Source organism: Canis lupus, chromosome 9 (genome assembly GCF_048164855.1).
Source record: "Canis lupus baileyi chromosome 9, mCanLup2.hap1, whole genome shotgun sequence".
Taxonomy (NCBI): Eukaryota; Metazoa; Chordata; class Mammalia; order Carnivora; family Canidae; genus Canis; species Canis lupus.
The window spans coordinates 28,262,737-28,279,531 of NC_132846.1; the positions used below are offsets into that span (position 1 = coordinate 28,262,737).

Genomic DNA, 16,795 nt, shown 5'->3' on the forward strand with positions numbered 1-16,795 from the left:
AGTTTTGCTGACTGCAGTAGAACAGAGGAAATGATCATGAAGACCAACACAGTTACACTTATGTTTTGCTTAAATTAAAATATTGCATTGAATAGAGAATCTTAATTAGAAACTAATTTTTATTCCCCATATTTTGGATACTGCTTCCTATGAGCTCAGGGACATCAAAAAGAAGTATAAGCACAAAATTCAATTTATATCTAGAAAGCAATGACGAAGAATATCATAAACAGATAAAAACAGATCTTTATTTTTACCTGCTTGAAATGGCTCTGGTTCTTTTACTGTTAACTTGTAGATTTCTGTATGTTTGGTTTGAACATTCAGCTCTTGACTTGACAGGAAATAATTTTAAAATAAACACTGTATGATGCAGCCTTCGGATAGAAAAATGAATTTCAGTTGTGTTTGGAAGAGAGGCTTATGTAAATAGCACATACCATAAATGATATACCATCTACAAATAAAATTGCCACTGTCAACTATAAAGGCAGAAAACAGAAAATTAAAAAAAAAAAAAAAGGCCTAGGCTATAGACCAGTGTCCTGTGAAACAGTGGTGATTCCATGCTGAACGAAAGGTTACAGCTACAGTTAAATCAAGCATTAGTACACATTTAATACAACTCATTAGAAAAAAATGAACGCTTCCATCTCCAATTTGTTTGATTTTTGTGTGGTGAGGCAACTGATTCACTACAATTTAGTCTGGAACTACTTTTGTATTCTGAATGGTTTTCTATAGAACTACTGAATGAATTAGGCAGTTACAGTCATCTGCCTCGTCAAGTGCGTTGTTTGGGTTAAAAAGGAAAAGAGAAAATGTAAACTAGTCACAGAAGTGGGATGGCCTTCCTTGTCATTTGAATCCAAGCCCCATAAGAAGAATTAGATGATGCTAGGACTAGTCTTTAACCCATTGTCAGCTCTTTGCAAGAAGCTACATACATCAGAAGCCTTAGGATATTAAACTGGCTGGAGTAGCCAAAATGATTGAGCAGATGCCCAAGTTTGATGAGTTAACTCAGCAGTAACTGAATAAAGTCAAATGCTGTCATGAAGGAAGTTACTGTAGCAGTAAACTAGTAAGAGCACAGAGGCAATGTTTTGAAGATAAAGTAAAATACACTCCCAAAACCACAGCTGGGAACCAGTAAGGGAACAGCAGTAGCACATCAACCAAAACTGGCAATGAGCTTTCAAGAAACAGACGTGAGCTTCATGTTGCCCTTGTGTTCAAGGGACGAGGGTGAAAAGCTTTTGAAATAGGAGCGGTAGAGTAAAAGTTAATTATATGTCATCATTTTAAGTACCACGATACAAAACTAGGAATTTTGGGCTACTTGTTATCAGTTCTTAGCATAGTATAAATATGTGTACACACGTATGTAGGTATGTATACTATACATACATATAGTACAAAGGTGTATTTCAGGGAAAATATCAGTTTACAACCTAACATCTTTCATGATCCAAGTAAAAACTCATAAGCAATTTCTTCCAGAACCCAGAACACTATAGTCCTGCCTCTAGATCTGTCTCTCAAGTCGGCGACTGAGCTGGAGAGAATGAAGAACTAATTACTTTCAGGCTGATAGTCTCAGTTCCCATTAAGTCTGTAGATCTTGTTCTACCCACTGACTGCCTTGGTCAGCTGCCAGGCAGGCTTCACACCATGGTTTGCAGGGGGAATTGGGTCACCTGTAGATGGGTTATGTAAACCCATCTTGCCTGCAAAAATGACGAAGATGCATCCTTTACTACAAGGTAAAGATAAAAGCATATGTAAAAATGCCTACAAACATTAAAAACATAAGCAAATAGATTTTGTTATGACAATCCATGATTTTAAGTATTTTGAACAACTCTTAAATATTCCAAAAATGTTTTAAACTATAAAAATTAAGAGAGCAAGCAGAAAATAGAATTTTAAGCATTTTGATTTCAGGAACTAAAACTCTTCTTGAATATGATGACAGTCTGAAAAGGCAGGGGATAGGACTCAAGGCAGAAGCGCTACAAGAAAAATACATAAGGGTGTTTTGTAATTCATTAACATTGTGAGTGTTTTCAAGCAAATGTACATGTTTTGTTTTCTTCAAATTACTGATGAATTCCTTTTTCATCTTCCATCTCCAAGCTCCTTAAATGTTTGGAAAATGGTAGTTAAGTTTCTTCATATTCCAGTAGTACTTCTTATTATCCAGAGCTGGAAGGAAGCCACTGCTAGTTAGCTGAGGTAGGCACTGCAACTGCAATTACAAAACACAGGATTAGGTTCAATGCCAAGCACTCTTTTCGTTATTGAGAACATCTCACAAAAGAGGTAAATAAGTCCGTTTTTCAGCACAAAAATACTTTTTCTGTACAGAATCCAGGACCTAAGGGAGGACAAAATGTTTACATTTGTTCTCTTTTTCCTTTTAAAGATTTATCTTGTTAAAAGATTGTATTTATTTGTTCATGGGAGACAGAGAGAGGCAGAGACATAGGCAGAGGGAGAAGCAGGCTCCCCGTGGAGAGCCCAATGTGGGACTGACCCCAGGACCCTGGGATCATGCCCTGAACTGAAAGCAGATGCTTAACCACTTAGCCACCCAGGTGTCCCTTAAAAATTTGTTTTATATTAAGCAAGACATGCACATTCTAGAAAATTTAGAGAATATGAAAAAGAAGGAAAAATTGACATGAACATTATTGGAAAAAAGACCTAGATTTACAGGAGGTAAGAGCCTGCTGGGACCTGAGGGATCATTTAAAGCAATGCTTGGTCTGAGAAGCAAAGAAAACTGATGCCTGGAGCACTTTAATTTGCCCCCTTTCCCTTTAGTTAAAAAGGCAAAACTGTTCCCTCCATGCTCCCAGAAAATGTTTGAATTTATTGTCAGTGTCAAATGAAAGTAAGGAGAACATAAAAAGAAATATAATTATACTATATGGCCTTAGGTATCTGAAAAGCAGTTATTTTTTAGCATTTCAAACAGTTGTATCCTTCCAGTCCTATATGCAAGACATCAACTAGTGGGTTTCCCTTCTTTCAAGTAGAAATATTCCCACCAAGACCCTTTACTCTTGAACACAAAGGAACAGCAAGCTAAGTGGTAACTCTGGGCTTGGGGGCCATTGTCTATTCTGGCCTGTATTGCTACCTGGGTCATACACGACAGAGAATAAAACAAAGCTTTCTTAATTTTGTAACTCAGGTCTGTCTATCTTAGGACCCCACAGTTCATGCTGCCCCTGATCCGTCGGATTGTCCATCCTCTTCTTTCCTCCAAACTTCACATACATATCCCCCAGATGCCATTCAGCACGCTGCATGGGGGGGCTGCCAAGGGAAAAATCATTTATAGAGGAAGGGCTACCTAAGCAGATCCAGAAGGGACCAGGAGTAGCCAACTCCTCTCAGTCCATTCTCAATTACTACAGCTATGGGCTTACAACAGGACACCGAATGTAAGGCTATTTTGCAGACTTCATACCAGTCCCGTTTCTCCACGGGCTGCCGTGGGCAGCGTGGACGCTCTCCTGTAAGATAGGCTGTTCTGCTGATATCACCGAGAGCACTGCTCGCCGCACCTGCCTGGCCAAGGCTGACCATTAGAAGACTGGGGGCGAAACGGTGCCATTTGGGGATGACCCTAGGAGGTGAGTCAACACTGAAAGTAACGTGATGACAGCGAGCTGCCGGGGACAAATCGGATTTCGTTCTCCAAAGTACAAAGAGCACGCTCAGCGGGACTCACGCCCGTGGACCTGCCTGAGACCTGTGCTCACGCGCCCCGGCCGCTCTGAGCGGCTCCGAGCCGCAGGGCAGGGGCGCCTTCGGGACCGAGCGACACGGGCCTCGGAGGCAGGTGCGTCTGGCGCCCTTTGTCCTCGTGCTGGGACGAGGGTGCTGGAGCTGCAAGCCGCCGCCGCCGCCACCTCAAGGAGAGGTGCAGACTGCACCAGGTGGCCGGCGTGAGACCACTCGAAACTGCAGCCCGGGGGCTTCTGTAAAGCAGTGCCCCACTTTTACCCCAGGCAGGTGCTTTCGGCTCTGTCGTAGGGTCTTCCTTGTGGGTCTGTCAAGTTCTTTGGCCGAATCCCCCGTTTCTCTCATGCTGTCAAAATAGGGGTGCTGCAACAGCTGTTCACAGGTCAGCCTCTCAGCAGGATTCATGTGGAGACAGCCCTGAAAGGACAGAGAAGTCCCCATTCTTACTTCTTTAAAATTGTATTAACTTATTCAGATCGTTTTTCTTCTTTGACAGATCAAACCCTTCAGGTGGGAACAGGAAGGGGGAAAAGTAGGAAAAACACACCAATTATGATTTCAGTTCCTCCCACAAATATTCCTAAATGGGTAACCACACAATAAGTAAATAGTTTCTAGAAATGGTAACAAAAAATCCTTTTCCCCAGGAGGCAGTTCTGTTGTGGAGGCAGTTGGTGCTCTGCCCTGAGGGAGTAGGAGATGATTTTTGAGCTTGTCTCAGTATCCAACTGGAATAATCTACTTAACCAGTTTGGTCCCTTGTACATACTTTGTAAAAATTAGGGTTGTTGGTTTTTTTTTTTTTAATTAGGGTTTTTATTTTAAAAAATAATACCTACATGTGGTAAAAATAAAATTCATACAGAACACAGCAAAGCCTCCTCACCACTCTAGTTCTTCCCGTTCCCCCTTCTAGATTCAGCTACTCCTTTTTCTCTGGTATATTCTTCCAGAAATAACCTATGCATTACAGGATATATATGCATGCGTGGAATGAGAGGCATAATATACATGCCTTTATATTACATCATTCTTAACCATTTGCTTTGTCATTAAGTAGGCCGTAGGGCTCATACTTGGATAGATTAAATCTCACAATTACATACCCCAAGGAACTGTCTCAATTTTTAAAATTATAAAGGCATTGGTAAATATACAGTTTGAAACGGATGGAGCATGGATTGTAACTTGCACGTGTTTTACTTGGTACTCGACTTTACATAAGAGCTATATATATCTGAAAATCGCAGTTTTAAAATCAAAACCAACTTCAAATATACTAGGGGGGTTGGCTATTTAAATGGATCCTATGGCCCAACAGTTTTTGAAGAAAAGGATCCCTTGGTAAATAAAGCAAGTACTATCCTCTGAAATTTCTATTTTCTGCAAACTTAGACTTCAAATACAGAGCGTTGGGTTTATTTAAAGTGGAAAACGCCTACAGATGTTTTCCTTATAACTGAATGTGAACAAAAATTGAAAGTCCACTTTTCAAAGGAGAAGGAGAATTCTAAAAGGAACACTTTTCCATTCGTGGAAACTGACATAAATCATTCAGACTCCCCAGTGACACCAGCTACTGTGTGCTTCCTGGTCTGTTAGAAGCTATGATTTTACCTTCAAGAGCCCGAGGGCAGGATAAGAGATGTTTGGAAATTTTAATTCAAGTGGTTCCTGTTTTAAAAAGAAGAAAAGAAAAGGGGTTTTATTTACAGTATGTGTTTAAAGATAAGGTGACCTCAGACTGAATGTCTTCTGAGTGAGAAAAGCATCTTCCTGGCACCACCTTTCTTGCCTCCTCCACCCTCTGCCCACCTACCTCCCAGCTGAAACAACCTCCTATGCCTGTTTCACAAGCTCCTTCTCTCTCCACCTCCAAATTTCTCTTCTAATGTTCCTCCTCACCGCTCCCTTCACTTCCCGGAGAACTGACGCAGGTAGCAAATTATGATAGAACATTAATGAAAGAAGGAAATTCACTTTGTGTAGCAACTGTTATTTCCTTTATTCTGCCTCCATTTATGTAACTTGCCTTTCCTCAGAATAATTTTTGGTATTTATATTGGCATTTAAAAGAGCTCCTAATTTTTGCATTTATTGACAGTTACATAAAGGAAGCTTCAAAATAGATTTTTTTCCCTACTTAGGTGAACAGATGCTTCTAGGTTTTTCTGGAATAAACACTATTTCCTCCTCCCACAAGAGCCTGCTGTTTCCCTGTTCATCCTACTGTTTTTAAAAGAGTCTCCAGGGCAGACATTTGTCAATCTCCCTTTGGCCATATAAGGCTATTTTGCTCCAGTCACATGCTGGAGACAATCAGGAATCACAAGCACTATAAAGCAGGAGGAATGCTCAATGTCAGGCGGATGGACAGGCCAGTTAAAGAGATATGTCACTAACGGAGGCTAATTAAGGAGGGCAGCTGGAGTGCACTGTATGCATAAAAAGATGGCAGTTGTGAGTCCTGGCCAGAGTAACTGGCCAGGCTCATCTAACGAAATACGACTCTGGGTGCTATGCACAGAGTTATTCTGCACAGGGAACCAGCCCCCAACAACCAAATTCTGAGGGTGCACTTACTAATCACTGATGAGGGTAAGAGCTAAGAGCCTCTGTTTTAGAGCTCCCTAAGACCACCAGGAAAAAAAATCCTACAGCAGATTTGTATGAGAACCTTCTCCTCCAACCCCCACCCCCTTATCTTACATATTTCTCTTGCTATTTCTGTGTTAAATCTGAGCACTGCTGGGGGATTGACATGACACTGCTGACACTGCGCTCTGCTGTCTCAGCAACAAGGCCTGGGATGAGGCCGGCTGGTTGGCTGTGATATGAGGCCATCCTGCCTGCTTAGCCGGTTTCCCGGTGCCAGAAGCCAGCAGGCCTCCCTCTAGCAGGGTGAGCGACCAGCAGAGGGCCTCAGGCACAGATGTTCAACGCGGGCAGCCCCCGCACTGCTTCTTCCTGTGTTTCTGTCAACAGGAAATCCCCTGCAGGACAACCTCTGGGAAACCTTGGGAAGCTTTTTACATGGATGAAGCCTGGGTTGTTTCTGAGTCTTCACTGGTAGACGAGAGAACAGGAAATCACTAAGGGATATTTAGTGTGGAAATGGGAATGTCCAGGTCACAAGGGAGCCAGCTGGGTCACCTCCCATATGCCAGGTGTCATTCCTGCCTCTCTGGCCCAGCATACTCCCAGCATGACCCACTTTTCCTATTCCTAGTGGTGTAGGGGAAGGAGGCAGTGGGGAGGGTGAGAGCCTCCAACTGTGGGACAAGCCAAGAGGCTGAGCGAACAGAGAGCTTGAATGGAACTGGACAGAACTTCCATCTGGAAATTGAGCAATCGGAGGCTTAGTTTCAATTCAAAAGTACCCTCCTTAGACAGTAGAAACTCATGACTTCACAAATCTTAATTATGTTCTGAAATATTTTTGATTATAATACAGCCTCATTCGAAGACATTCAAAAAATATTTTAAAGACATAAGGAAAGAAAGAAAACACACCACCACAAAGAGATACCCAGTGTTTTTTTTTTTTTTTTTTTTTTTTTTTTTTAATTTTTTTTTAATTTTTATTTATTTATGATAGTCACAGAGAGAGAGAGAGAGAGAGGCAGAGACACAGGCAGAGGGAGAAGCAGGCTCCATGCACCGGGAGCCCGATGTGGGATTCGATCCCGGGTCTCCAGGATCGCGCCCTGGGCCAAAGGCAGGCACCAAACCGCTGCGCCACCCAGGGATCCCGAGATACCCAGTGTTAATATTTTGGTCTATATCCTGGCAACCATTTGTTTCACAAATGTTAAAAGCTTTGCATGATTTTCCAGAAGTTGCCATGTTATTTTTTTATTTATATATGTAAATATATGTATACATGAATTGTGTATTTATCAAACATTTGTTAATATGTTGTCAAATTATATATACTGTTTTATAGCCTTTTTTTTAAACTTAACAATACATTGGGAACTTTTTTTCAGATGAATACAAATAAATCTAATTATTTGTACTGGCTATGTGGTATTTCTATAGTAAGAATATACCATAACTTACTTAATGAATCCCCTGCTGATGGAACACTAAAGGAAATAATTTCTATTGAAGAATACCACATATTTATGCCCCTAATGGTTTCACTGCAATAAATTCTCAAAAGTGGGTTAAGAGAATGCACATTTTAAATTTTTTAGTTTTAAAAAAATTGAGTGTTTTCTCATAAAGACATAATGTGTCTCATAGAGGACAGGTACCCAAATGAGGCTGGCCATGAAAGTTCATCACTGTTTCCTGTCATGGTCTGGGCAGTAAGAGCACAGTGGAGTGGGGCACTTGGGCAATGCTGGATTTTCCTGGATAAGTCATTGTGTGAGCTACCTTGCTTCAACTGCTGGAAATGATGAAGAACAAAGGAGGTTAGAGCAAGAAGGTCTGCATTTCTGCATTTCTGTCCCACATGCTGGCTAGCCTCTGCTATCAGCAATTTCTTCTTCTTCTTTTTTTTAAATTTATTAATTCATGAGAGACACAGAGAGAGAGAGGCAGACATGCAGATGCAGGGCTTGATTCCAGGACCCCGGGATCATGACCTGAGCCAAAGGCAGACATGCTCAACCACTGAGCCACCCAGGTGCCTCTGCTATCAGCAACTTCTAAATTCTCACTGGAGGCAATGGTCTTTGGAGCCAATTTGCCCCACCATTCTTTCTCACTCTGAGACTGACCTTCCAAGGCAGAGTGGGCCACAGGGCTCAGGCCAGTGAATAACTACCAAAGCCTAGCTAGCCCTGCAACTCCCCAGGTAACGAGAATGGTCACCACTTACACACCCTGGTAACCTTGGCCCCAACAGGTAGAGCTCTTTTCCAAGTGGGTCACTCACCATATCTTCAGGGTCTGGAATTTTCACCCCACTGAAGTACTGATTCATGCTAAATACTTGTTGGTGCCTAGGAATGAGATCTCCTTCGGACAAGAAGAAAGAGGTGGGTAAAGTGAGATCAGTTAGCAAGTGCAGACCTATGGTTCCCCTCCATCGGTGCTGTTTCTGTATCTACAACCAATTAAGGCTGTAGTCTGCCCTTCCAGGCAGACGGAGGCACTGAGGCAGCCCCCCACAGCATGTGCTCAGACCTCAGGGGACTGAGCACTGTGTCAGGTGGACAGGAGGCAGCATGCATGGACACTGGAGGCAAGAGCTTCTTGCCCTTCAGGGGCTCACAGGGTATTTGAGGATTCCAAATGGCTCAGAGGCACATATACACACACACAAATAAAAAAAATGCCTGTTTAAAAAATAGCGAAAATGCAACAACTACAAAGCAAAATCATATTAATTGAATTTGGATGGATCGATATGAAAGTGTTTTGGCCTAGCACTTAGAATGGTGCCTATCAATAGATGAGGAAAGAAGTGGGGTAAAGAAGAAGAGAGGAAGGAAGGAAGAGGGATGAAAGGAGAGAAGGAGGAGGAATGGAGGGATAGAGGGAAGGAGGGTAGGAGGGAAGGAAAGAGAGAGGGAAGGAAGGAAGGAAGGAAGGAAGGTAGGTAGGTCACTCAGTCAGTCATGGAAGATCTAGCTAGAAGGAATACATTTCCAAATTGGAACCACCTTTTCTTGTTTCATCAGATAGTAATCACTTGGAAATCCCATTTTATCTGCTTAGAAACTAGTTACAATTTGATTCAATGAAACAAAATAGGGATTCCTATATTCTGGGGGGTTATGTGAGGCTCACCTTTCAGCCAAATCAGCTAAAATCACCCTTGTGTAAAATTCTAGAGGTATTACACGTGAAGAGCAATTTTGTTCAGAGAATAAGGCACACCCAGGCTCTCTTGCCAAAACAAAGTGAACAACCAAAACCTCCCAACCAGAGCCCTGGAAATGCTGTGACTGGACTGGAGTTCCTATCCCAGGATATCAAATTGCCTAATTTTACTGATTGGTTTTGGAACTATATCTTTTACTGAAATCTAAAAGCTGCTGTCTTGCTCTATTTTGTACAAGTGGCCAAAATATACTCTCTCCTGCCTTGCTCCTGATCTCAGTGAGCTTCATCATGAGCACACTGCTTGTACCTTTTTTTTTTTTTAATTTTTTTACACTGCTTGTACCTTAATAACTTTCTTCCATCAGGGACACCTTGGTGGCTTAGTGGTTGAGCATCTGCCTTTGGTTCAGGGCGTGATCCCAGAGTCCTGGGATCGAGTCCCACATAGGGCTCCCTGCAGGGAGCCTGCTTATCCCTCTACCTAAGTTTCTGCCTCTCTCTTTCTGTCTCTCATGAATAAATAAATAAAATCTTAAACACACACACACACACACACACACACACACACACACACACAACTTTCTTCTACCGGAGTGCTGGAAGCGGGGACATGAAGAAGGTGCCCTAAAATCATTGACGGAAACAGCAAAGGAATGCTGATTGCACCTGGAAGTGCTCCAAGGTGCCTTACAGGTCACTCAAAAAACCTGTCAGCAAAGACTTACAGCTTACTGTGTGCAGACACTGGTGGAGGATGTATAGAAAGTAAGACATTAGCTCATCCTCAGGTAGCTGACAGGATCTTTGGGAGATAAAAGCACAAGACAAGACAGGGTGAGGGCAGGTGCTGCAAGAGCTTAGAGGAGGAAGTTTGCTTTAAACTGGGGAGTAGTAACTTAACTCCCTTTTTTTAGGCTTTTTTTTTTTTTGAGAGAGAGAGAGAGAAAGAGAGAGAGAGAATAGGACGGCAAGCACATGAGCAAGGGGAGGGGGAGGGGCAGAGGGAAAGGGAGAAGCAGACTCCCCACTGAGCAGGGGGCCCAATGTGGGGCTCACTCCAGGACCCGGGGATCATGACCTGATCCAAAGACAGATGCTTAACCAACTGAACCACTTAGGGGTCCCTAAACTCCCTGACTTTTGAAGGGAGCAGTCACTGCTTATATATACATCTTTTCATCGATCCCTCTCCAAGTCTCTCTTCTCCTCCTCTTCCCTTCCCCATCATATGGCAAGAATAGAAAGACAATAGTTGACACCAGAAGATCCAGCCTTTCTTCCTGACACATAGAAGGTTTTAGAATCTTCTTCTATGGCATCTGAATGATACAATGTAGCCTGGCAGGCTAGTGGGAAGGATCCCCAAAGAACGAACTACTATATCATAACAAATGAAATACAACACAGTTGCATTCTGTAAACTGCTAAGCCCTTACAGAAATGTAAGCTTTTATTGTTGCTATGATTATTATTCAGAGTTTAACTTGATCCAAACTATACTGAAGAGAGAACCTTGTGTCCTTTTGGACAATTAGTATGAACTCACAATCGTTAAAATTCTTTTTATTAAAACAAATGTGAACACTTTTTAAAAGTAATCTCTATGCCCAACTCCAGGCTCAAATTCACAACCCTGAGATCAAGAGTCATGTGTTCTACAGACTGAGCCAGTAAGGTGCCCCCAAATGTGGACACCTTTAATGAAATTATTTAAGTAAGGCTCCTAGAGTACCCCTCCTTCGTAACTGTAAATAGCATTGAATGAGACTGGGAACTTGGCTCTGTCCTATATCGACATGGGTAAAACTATTCAGTTTCCCAAAAGGCATGACAAAAACACTACTTACCCAAGGTTTTCCGAATCAGATAGAGCTGATCCACATCTGATTTTCCTGGCCACAGAGGTACCCCTGACAGCAGCTCAGCAAAGACACAGCCAATTGCCCAAACATCTACTGGGGGGCCATACTGTGTGTCCCCCACCAATAGTTCTGGGGAGCGGTACCACCTAGTAGCCACGTAGTCTGTGTAGTAGTCACTGGGTCCAGCTGGCCAGTGATGGCACATGGAAAATAGAACAACAGAATACTGGAATCAAAACTGAGAGGGGGGAAGACCTAAGAAATCAAGCTTGTGTCCCATCTTATGGCTTTTCTAAATCAACGGTTTCTCAATACTGGTTGCACATCAAAATCAGTTGGAATACAGTATTTGTTAAATTACTAATGCTTGGGCCCCTTTCAGCCCAGTGAAACAAGAAATTTTGGGGGAGAGTCTGGGGAGGTATCAGTATAGTTTTTATAGTTACAGCTTATAGTTTCCCCAGTTGATTCTAATCCGCAGCCAAAGTTGAAAACCACTCTTCTAAAATAGTACTTCTGAGAAGTGCTAGCTTAGTGAAAAAAAAAAAAAAAAAAAGGTAGAAACCAGGAGAATAATATATTTTTTAATAACCACTTTCCTGTGGTATAATTTACATATAGCATACATTTTTAAAACACTATAAGTATCTACATATTTTCAGTAATTACAAATTGTAATTTAGGGCAAGCTCAAGCCCAAAATATATAAAAAGTAGCATTCTATAGCATCTAGAGCCTTTCTCATATAAAGAATCTTTCTGTCTTTTACAATTACTTAAGGAAACATCAATACTTACTCAAAAGTCGGGCAAATCCAAAGTCACAAAGCTTAATCACTGAATGTTTTGTGATGAGGATATTTTCTGGCTTCACATCTCTATGTATGCACTACTCATAAAAATCAAAACAAAAACAGATTATCAAGGAGCAACTATAATATACGGGATTATGAACTCATGAATATTTCACAGACATTTGAGAAATCATTAAAACCTCTTACTGGTCTTTTGGATAAAAGTTTTTTGGCTATTTTTGCTATTTTGCAGCCTAAAATTAATCTAGTACCATATTCATTATGGCCCGAATCATCCCAAATTCCTAAAGGGCCCAGAAAGGACCAAAAAGGAAGAATGGAAAAAAATGAAAGTAGGGTAGCCCGATAAACAAGTAAGGTTTTAGTATAAGTATACCCCCATGAAGTTTTCGTGACATGTTTATACCAAAAAATTATGATGGTTTATCTGAAATTCAGATTTAACTGGTGCTTGTACGTACTCTGGTAACCCTAGATGAAAGGGAAAATGTGAAAGACTCTGGGCGAGGCCTGCATCATGGCTGCAGGAGCTGCAAGTTGATGCATAAGCAGAATTCACAGATCAGTTGTTTAAGTGAGAACAGAACACGGTCCGCCTGGTAAACAGGACAAGCCCTGGGTCTGCTGAGATAAGCTAGGGAAGAGAAGGGCGGGAACGAGGAGCTTGCCAAGAGACCTCCCTTCCAGCTCTTGACATTCGTCCTGACAAGATAAACAGAGTAGGCAGTGCTTAACCTCTGGGGAGAGTCGCTAGATGTCAGCTCTGTCCCACACACAAGTGTTCTTAGAACTACATCCACCCCCACGGGATGTGGCCCCCATTCCATAATTTAGACTCCAGTCACCTGTGGTTTCCAAACCACAGCTGACATTGTTTAACAGGCTAATGTTAGAAGAAAGTTTATGACTCTTCACATGATTTTCTTATTAAATAACAATTCTCTTGGCAAAAAACAAATCAACAACCTAATTAAAGATTACATAAAAACAACATTTGGGTCAAAATCCTGTTGAGGGTTCCTAATACTCCTTCTTCCAAGCGTTTTCCTCTCTGGAGAAGAATGTTGGATACTGCTGGAATCTGGGAGACCCTCTTCAGCTTGCAGCTAAAACCCTGGGGTATTCTTGACTTTCTAGAATTTGGAGAGAGGACAGAGGTTCTTCTTGGGCTTGGCCTACTTCTCCCTCCAAAGGACTTACAGGGTGGGAGATCAGTGACAGTGTTTTCCCATGAGTATTACTCTGGAAAATTTGGGGGAGAGACAATTTCTGAATTATTTGTTTTACTATCTATCTGGTTTTCAGCAATTAATGGCTCTGAGATCGCCATTCTTTTATCACCAGCTTCACATACTACTATAAACGGGTACACCCATGAATATCACGATGACAGACGGTCAGAAGTACTTGCAAGCTAGAATGTGTTCCAATTCTGTTCTGAGAATTCTACACAGGTTTCTGCATCCTCCCCAACATCAGTACATGTGGCTGACCAGAGCTTCAGGGACTCTCCAGGAACGGTGAGTGGTATGTGCTGTATCTGATTTTCTTCACCAGGGCCTTTATGAGGTCTCTCTTGCTCCTGAATCCTAAAACCTGCTTTCAGGAAAGTGCTAACCTTCACTTGCTATAAATAGCAATGTAAGGTGTCCACATAACCTAGAATCCATGCATTTTGACCAGGATGGTAGCCTTCAGCTAGGTTGAGGCTCACTAGGGAGAAGTGCTGGCTACTTTCATATTTTCTACTTCTCAGGAGGCAGCTTCAGGAAAAAATCATTTAGAACAGCCCAGGGCAGGGGATTTAGCCCCACCAGCTAAATTGACCCTGGCAGTAGATAAGATGACATACTGCAGGCAAGCTGCCCTGGTGGCCAAAATGAAGCTCTAATATTGGAATCTAGCTTCTGTGTGCAGGGAGTGGGCAGTGTCGTACTGGAGGGAGCAGCCACCTTTCCAGTATCTGTGGCAACTCATCTCATGGGTAGCAGCTTGCTGTGCCTCCTACCCAGCCTCGCTATAGCCAGGAGTATCAGAGGTGTCCACTGGGCTGCTTTGCTCCAGACATGGTGCTCATATCTCACCAACACAGACACTAACGTTTGAGCATAGTGCTTGGGACTCCACCTACTGCAACTCAAAAGGCATGAGCCACCTGGGGTTCCCCTCCCCGATTCCAAAGCATCTTGATGGTCCCAGACCAATACAGAAGTCAAGCGAATGGGATTCTACTTTAAAGCTGAGTAGTTGCTCATCAGTATAAATCTGTAACTTCTTCCTTAAAATCATAAAAACACATCTTTTATGTAACCTGAACAAGAATGGCTAGATTGGTATTTTTAGCCTCTACTGACCACAACCAGGCTTCTGAAGATTAGAGTGAAAACCTATATCCACAAAAGGAGGATATAAATTTTGTACAAAGGCTCTACCTCAGCTTAAAGGCAGCTTTCTGATTTTTCAAGGATGATCATGAGACTTACATCGTGTTTATGGCAAAAATTCACAGCTTGCAACGTCTGCCAAGTTATGTTCTTCACAAGATGTTCTGGTACCCTAATAAAAATAAAGAAGCGACACAAACACATTCTTTAGTGTAGCCATGGAATTCAGCTCAAAAATAGAAAAAAGAAAGTAAGACAAGCTTAAATAGTGACATATCCATCCAGTCATCTAAGGCACAGAGCAGGTCCGGAGTGTAAAGAACATGGGCTCAGCATACCGCTGGGTTCTAGGGATGGTGAGGTAAATACAACAGCAATACAAACATCTCCTTCTACAGGAAGAGACCATGAAGACTCATGGGGTTTCCACAAGTATTTATGTCCACCTACCTCAAACACCTGTGATGCCATCGGAAACCTGCCTGCTAATTTGAGCTTCATTTCCACAAGAAGCTTTTCATTGATGGAAAGTTAGTTAATAGATAGTATAAAAGATGTTGCTATTTTTTCTTTTTCTTTTTTTCCAAGTTGCCCAAACTAATGCCTTGAGACAGAATTCATCTTTCATGCATGGGCACATGGTTTCTCCAGACTCCCCAGGCAGCAATTTTTTAGGTAATGAAAGATTTTACTGCTGATAGAGGTCTACATTGCACACCACGTAACAAAAGTGAATAATAATTTAAAATTTACATGGGCATCTTGGTTCTTTCCCCACACTGCTTCTCTCTGGTAGCTAGGTGCATCCCACTCTCCATCTTTCTGCTCTGTCTTCGCTCACAGTGTCTAAACTTGGTGCCACTGCTCCCAGCACTTCTTCCCTGACACTCAGCTTATATAACCTAGGTAACCAATAGCCCTAGCAGATCCTTCACGTGAATTAGAAAAAGGCACCTTGGGGCAGCTGGGTGGCTCAGTTGGTTAAGCATCTGCCGTCAGCTCAAGACATGATCTCAGGGTCCTGGGATTGAGCCCTGGTCAGGCACTGCTCAGTGAGGAGTCTGCTTCTCCTTCTCTCTCTACCCCTCCCCCTGTTTGTACACACACTCTCTCTCTGTCAAATAAATAAATAAAATCTTTTTTAAAGGAAAAGGTACTTCTTCTGGGAGCATTTAAAAAATATATTGAGCAATGAGTGAAATGACTACAGAGTATTTTTAGAACCCCCCACCCACCAGCTGGACTAACTGTTTTTATGAAATAAACATTAAACAATGGTGTTGTGATCCTCAGGCAGAACTAATAAGTAAACCAGGGAGGAAGCTCTTGGGTAGTTGTGTTAAAGTGACCAAAACAAGTCACTTCTAGGCTCTGGGAAGGGGCTACAAGGCCACTGTTGTCACAGACCAGATGTTCAGGAAATCCTTTCAAGAAGATCAGAGGACGCTTGAACAGAGGATGGGCCAACATGGAGGAAACAAAGAGGCCACTGCCAGGAAGAAGAGCTGGGACGTTTCTGGTCCAGAACCACATCCCTAGGCCTGAATTTGCTTCTTTCCAAATTCTCTCCCATGTCCTAGTGCTACACAGGTACAATGCTAGGAAAACTTACCTGTTTAGAAAGAAGGCCTAGAAAAATACAACTAAGATGAGGCACATTTTAGGGAAAATGTTTCCCCCGGCCTCCACTTCTTGTCCAGAAAAAAAAGGAACATATTTTGATTATTTAGTGACTTAAACATTAATTTAAGGTTATCAGTGCCGGGCCACATTAGACTCTAAAAACATTTCCCAAAAGAAATTATGCAAAAGGAGCATTTAAAAGTAAATTATAATAGCATATTATTAATCCTTCTCTAAGGCTGAGCTCATTATTACACAATCCTCAAACATCAAAACCACCTAGTGTCATCCTGAGTTAGCTGCTCATTTCACTTCTTTATTACCCCGGTTATTTGAAATGCCAGGGCCTCAGACATTATCTCTAAGATCCTTTTTGGCTGATGATGATGATGATTGGAGCCAAGTTTTTTGGCTGCTGAAGAAGGGAGTTATGAATATGGAAGGAAAAAAAATAGAATCTGTTCTGTGGTGTTGGGCTGGAATTGGATATACACATACGTACAGAAGCTACTGTGCCAGAAAGGGCACCTTCTTACACAGGGTGCTCCAGAAAGCTTCTCTGCTTAAGTCAA

At 42.0% G+C, this 16,795-nt stretch overlaps 1 protein-coding gene across 1 annotated transcript in view; it reads right to left on the reverse strand.

Moving 5' to 3' along the window:
* Nucleotides 1–228: 228 nt before the first annotated feature.
* CDKL1 (cyclin dependent kinase like 1) overlaps nucleotides 229–16,795 on the reverse strand; it is a 56,679-nt gene continuing 40,112 nt past the window's right edge. Inside the window, exons 4-10 of the mRNA XM_072838501.1 lie at nucleotides 14,700–14,772; nucleotides 12,200–12,290; nucleotides 11,388–11,588; nucleotides 8,648–8,730; nucleotides 5,377–5,433; nucleotides 4,021–4,176; nucleotides 229–2,251 (exon numbers count right to left, since the gene is read on the reverse strand). Coding sequence (XP_072694602.1) covers nucleotides 2,144–2,251; nucleotides 4,021–4,176; nucleotides 5,377–5,433; nucleotides 8,648–8,730; nucleotides 11,388–11,588; nucleotides 12,200–12,290; nucleotides 14,700–14,772 — 769 coding nt within the window. The 3' untranslated portion in view covers nucleotides 229–2,143. The remainder of the gene's footprint in view (nucleotides 2,252–4,020; nucleotides 4,177–5,376; nucleotides 5,434–8,647; nucleotides 8,731–11,387; nucleotides 11,589–12,199; nucleotides 12,291–14,699; nucleotides 14,773–16,795) is intronic.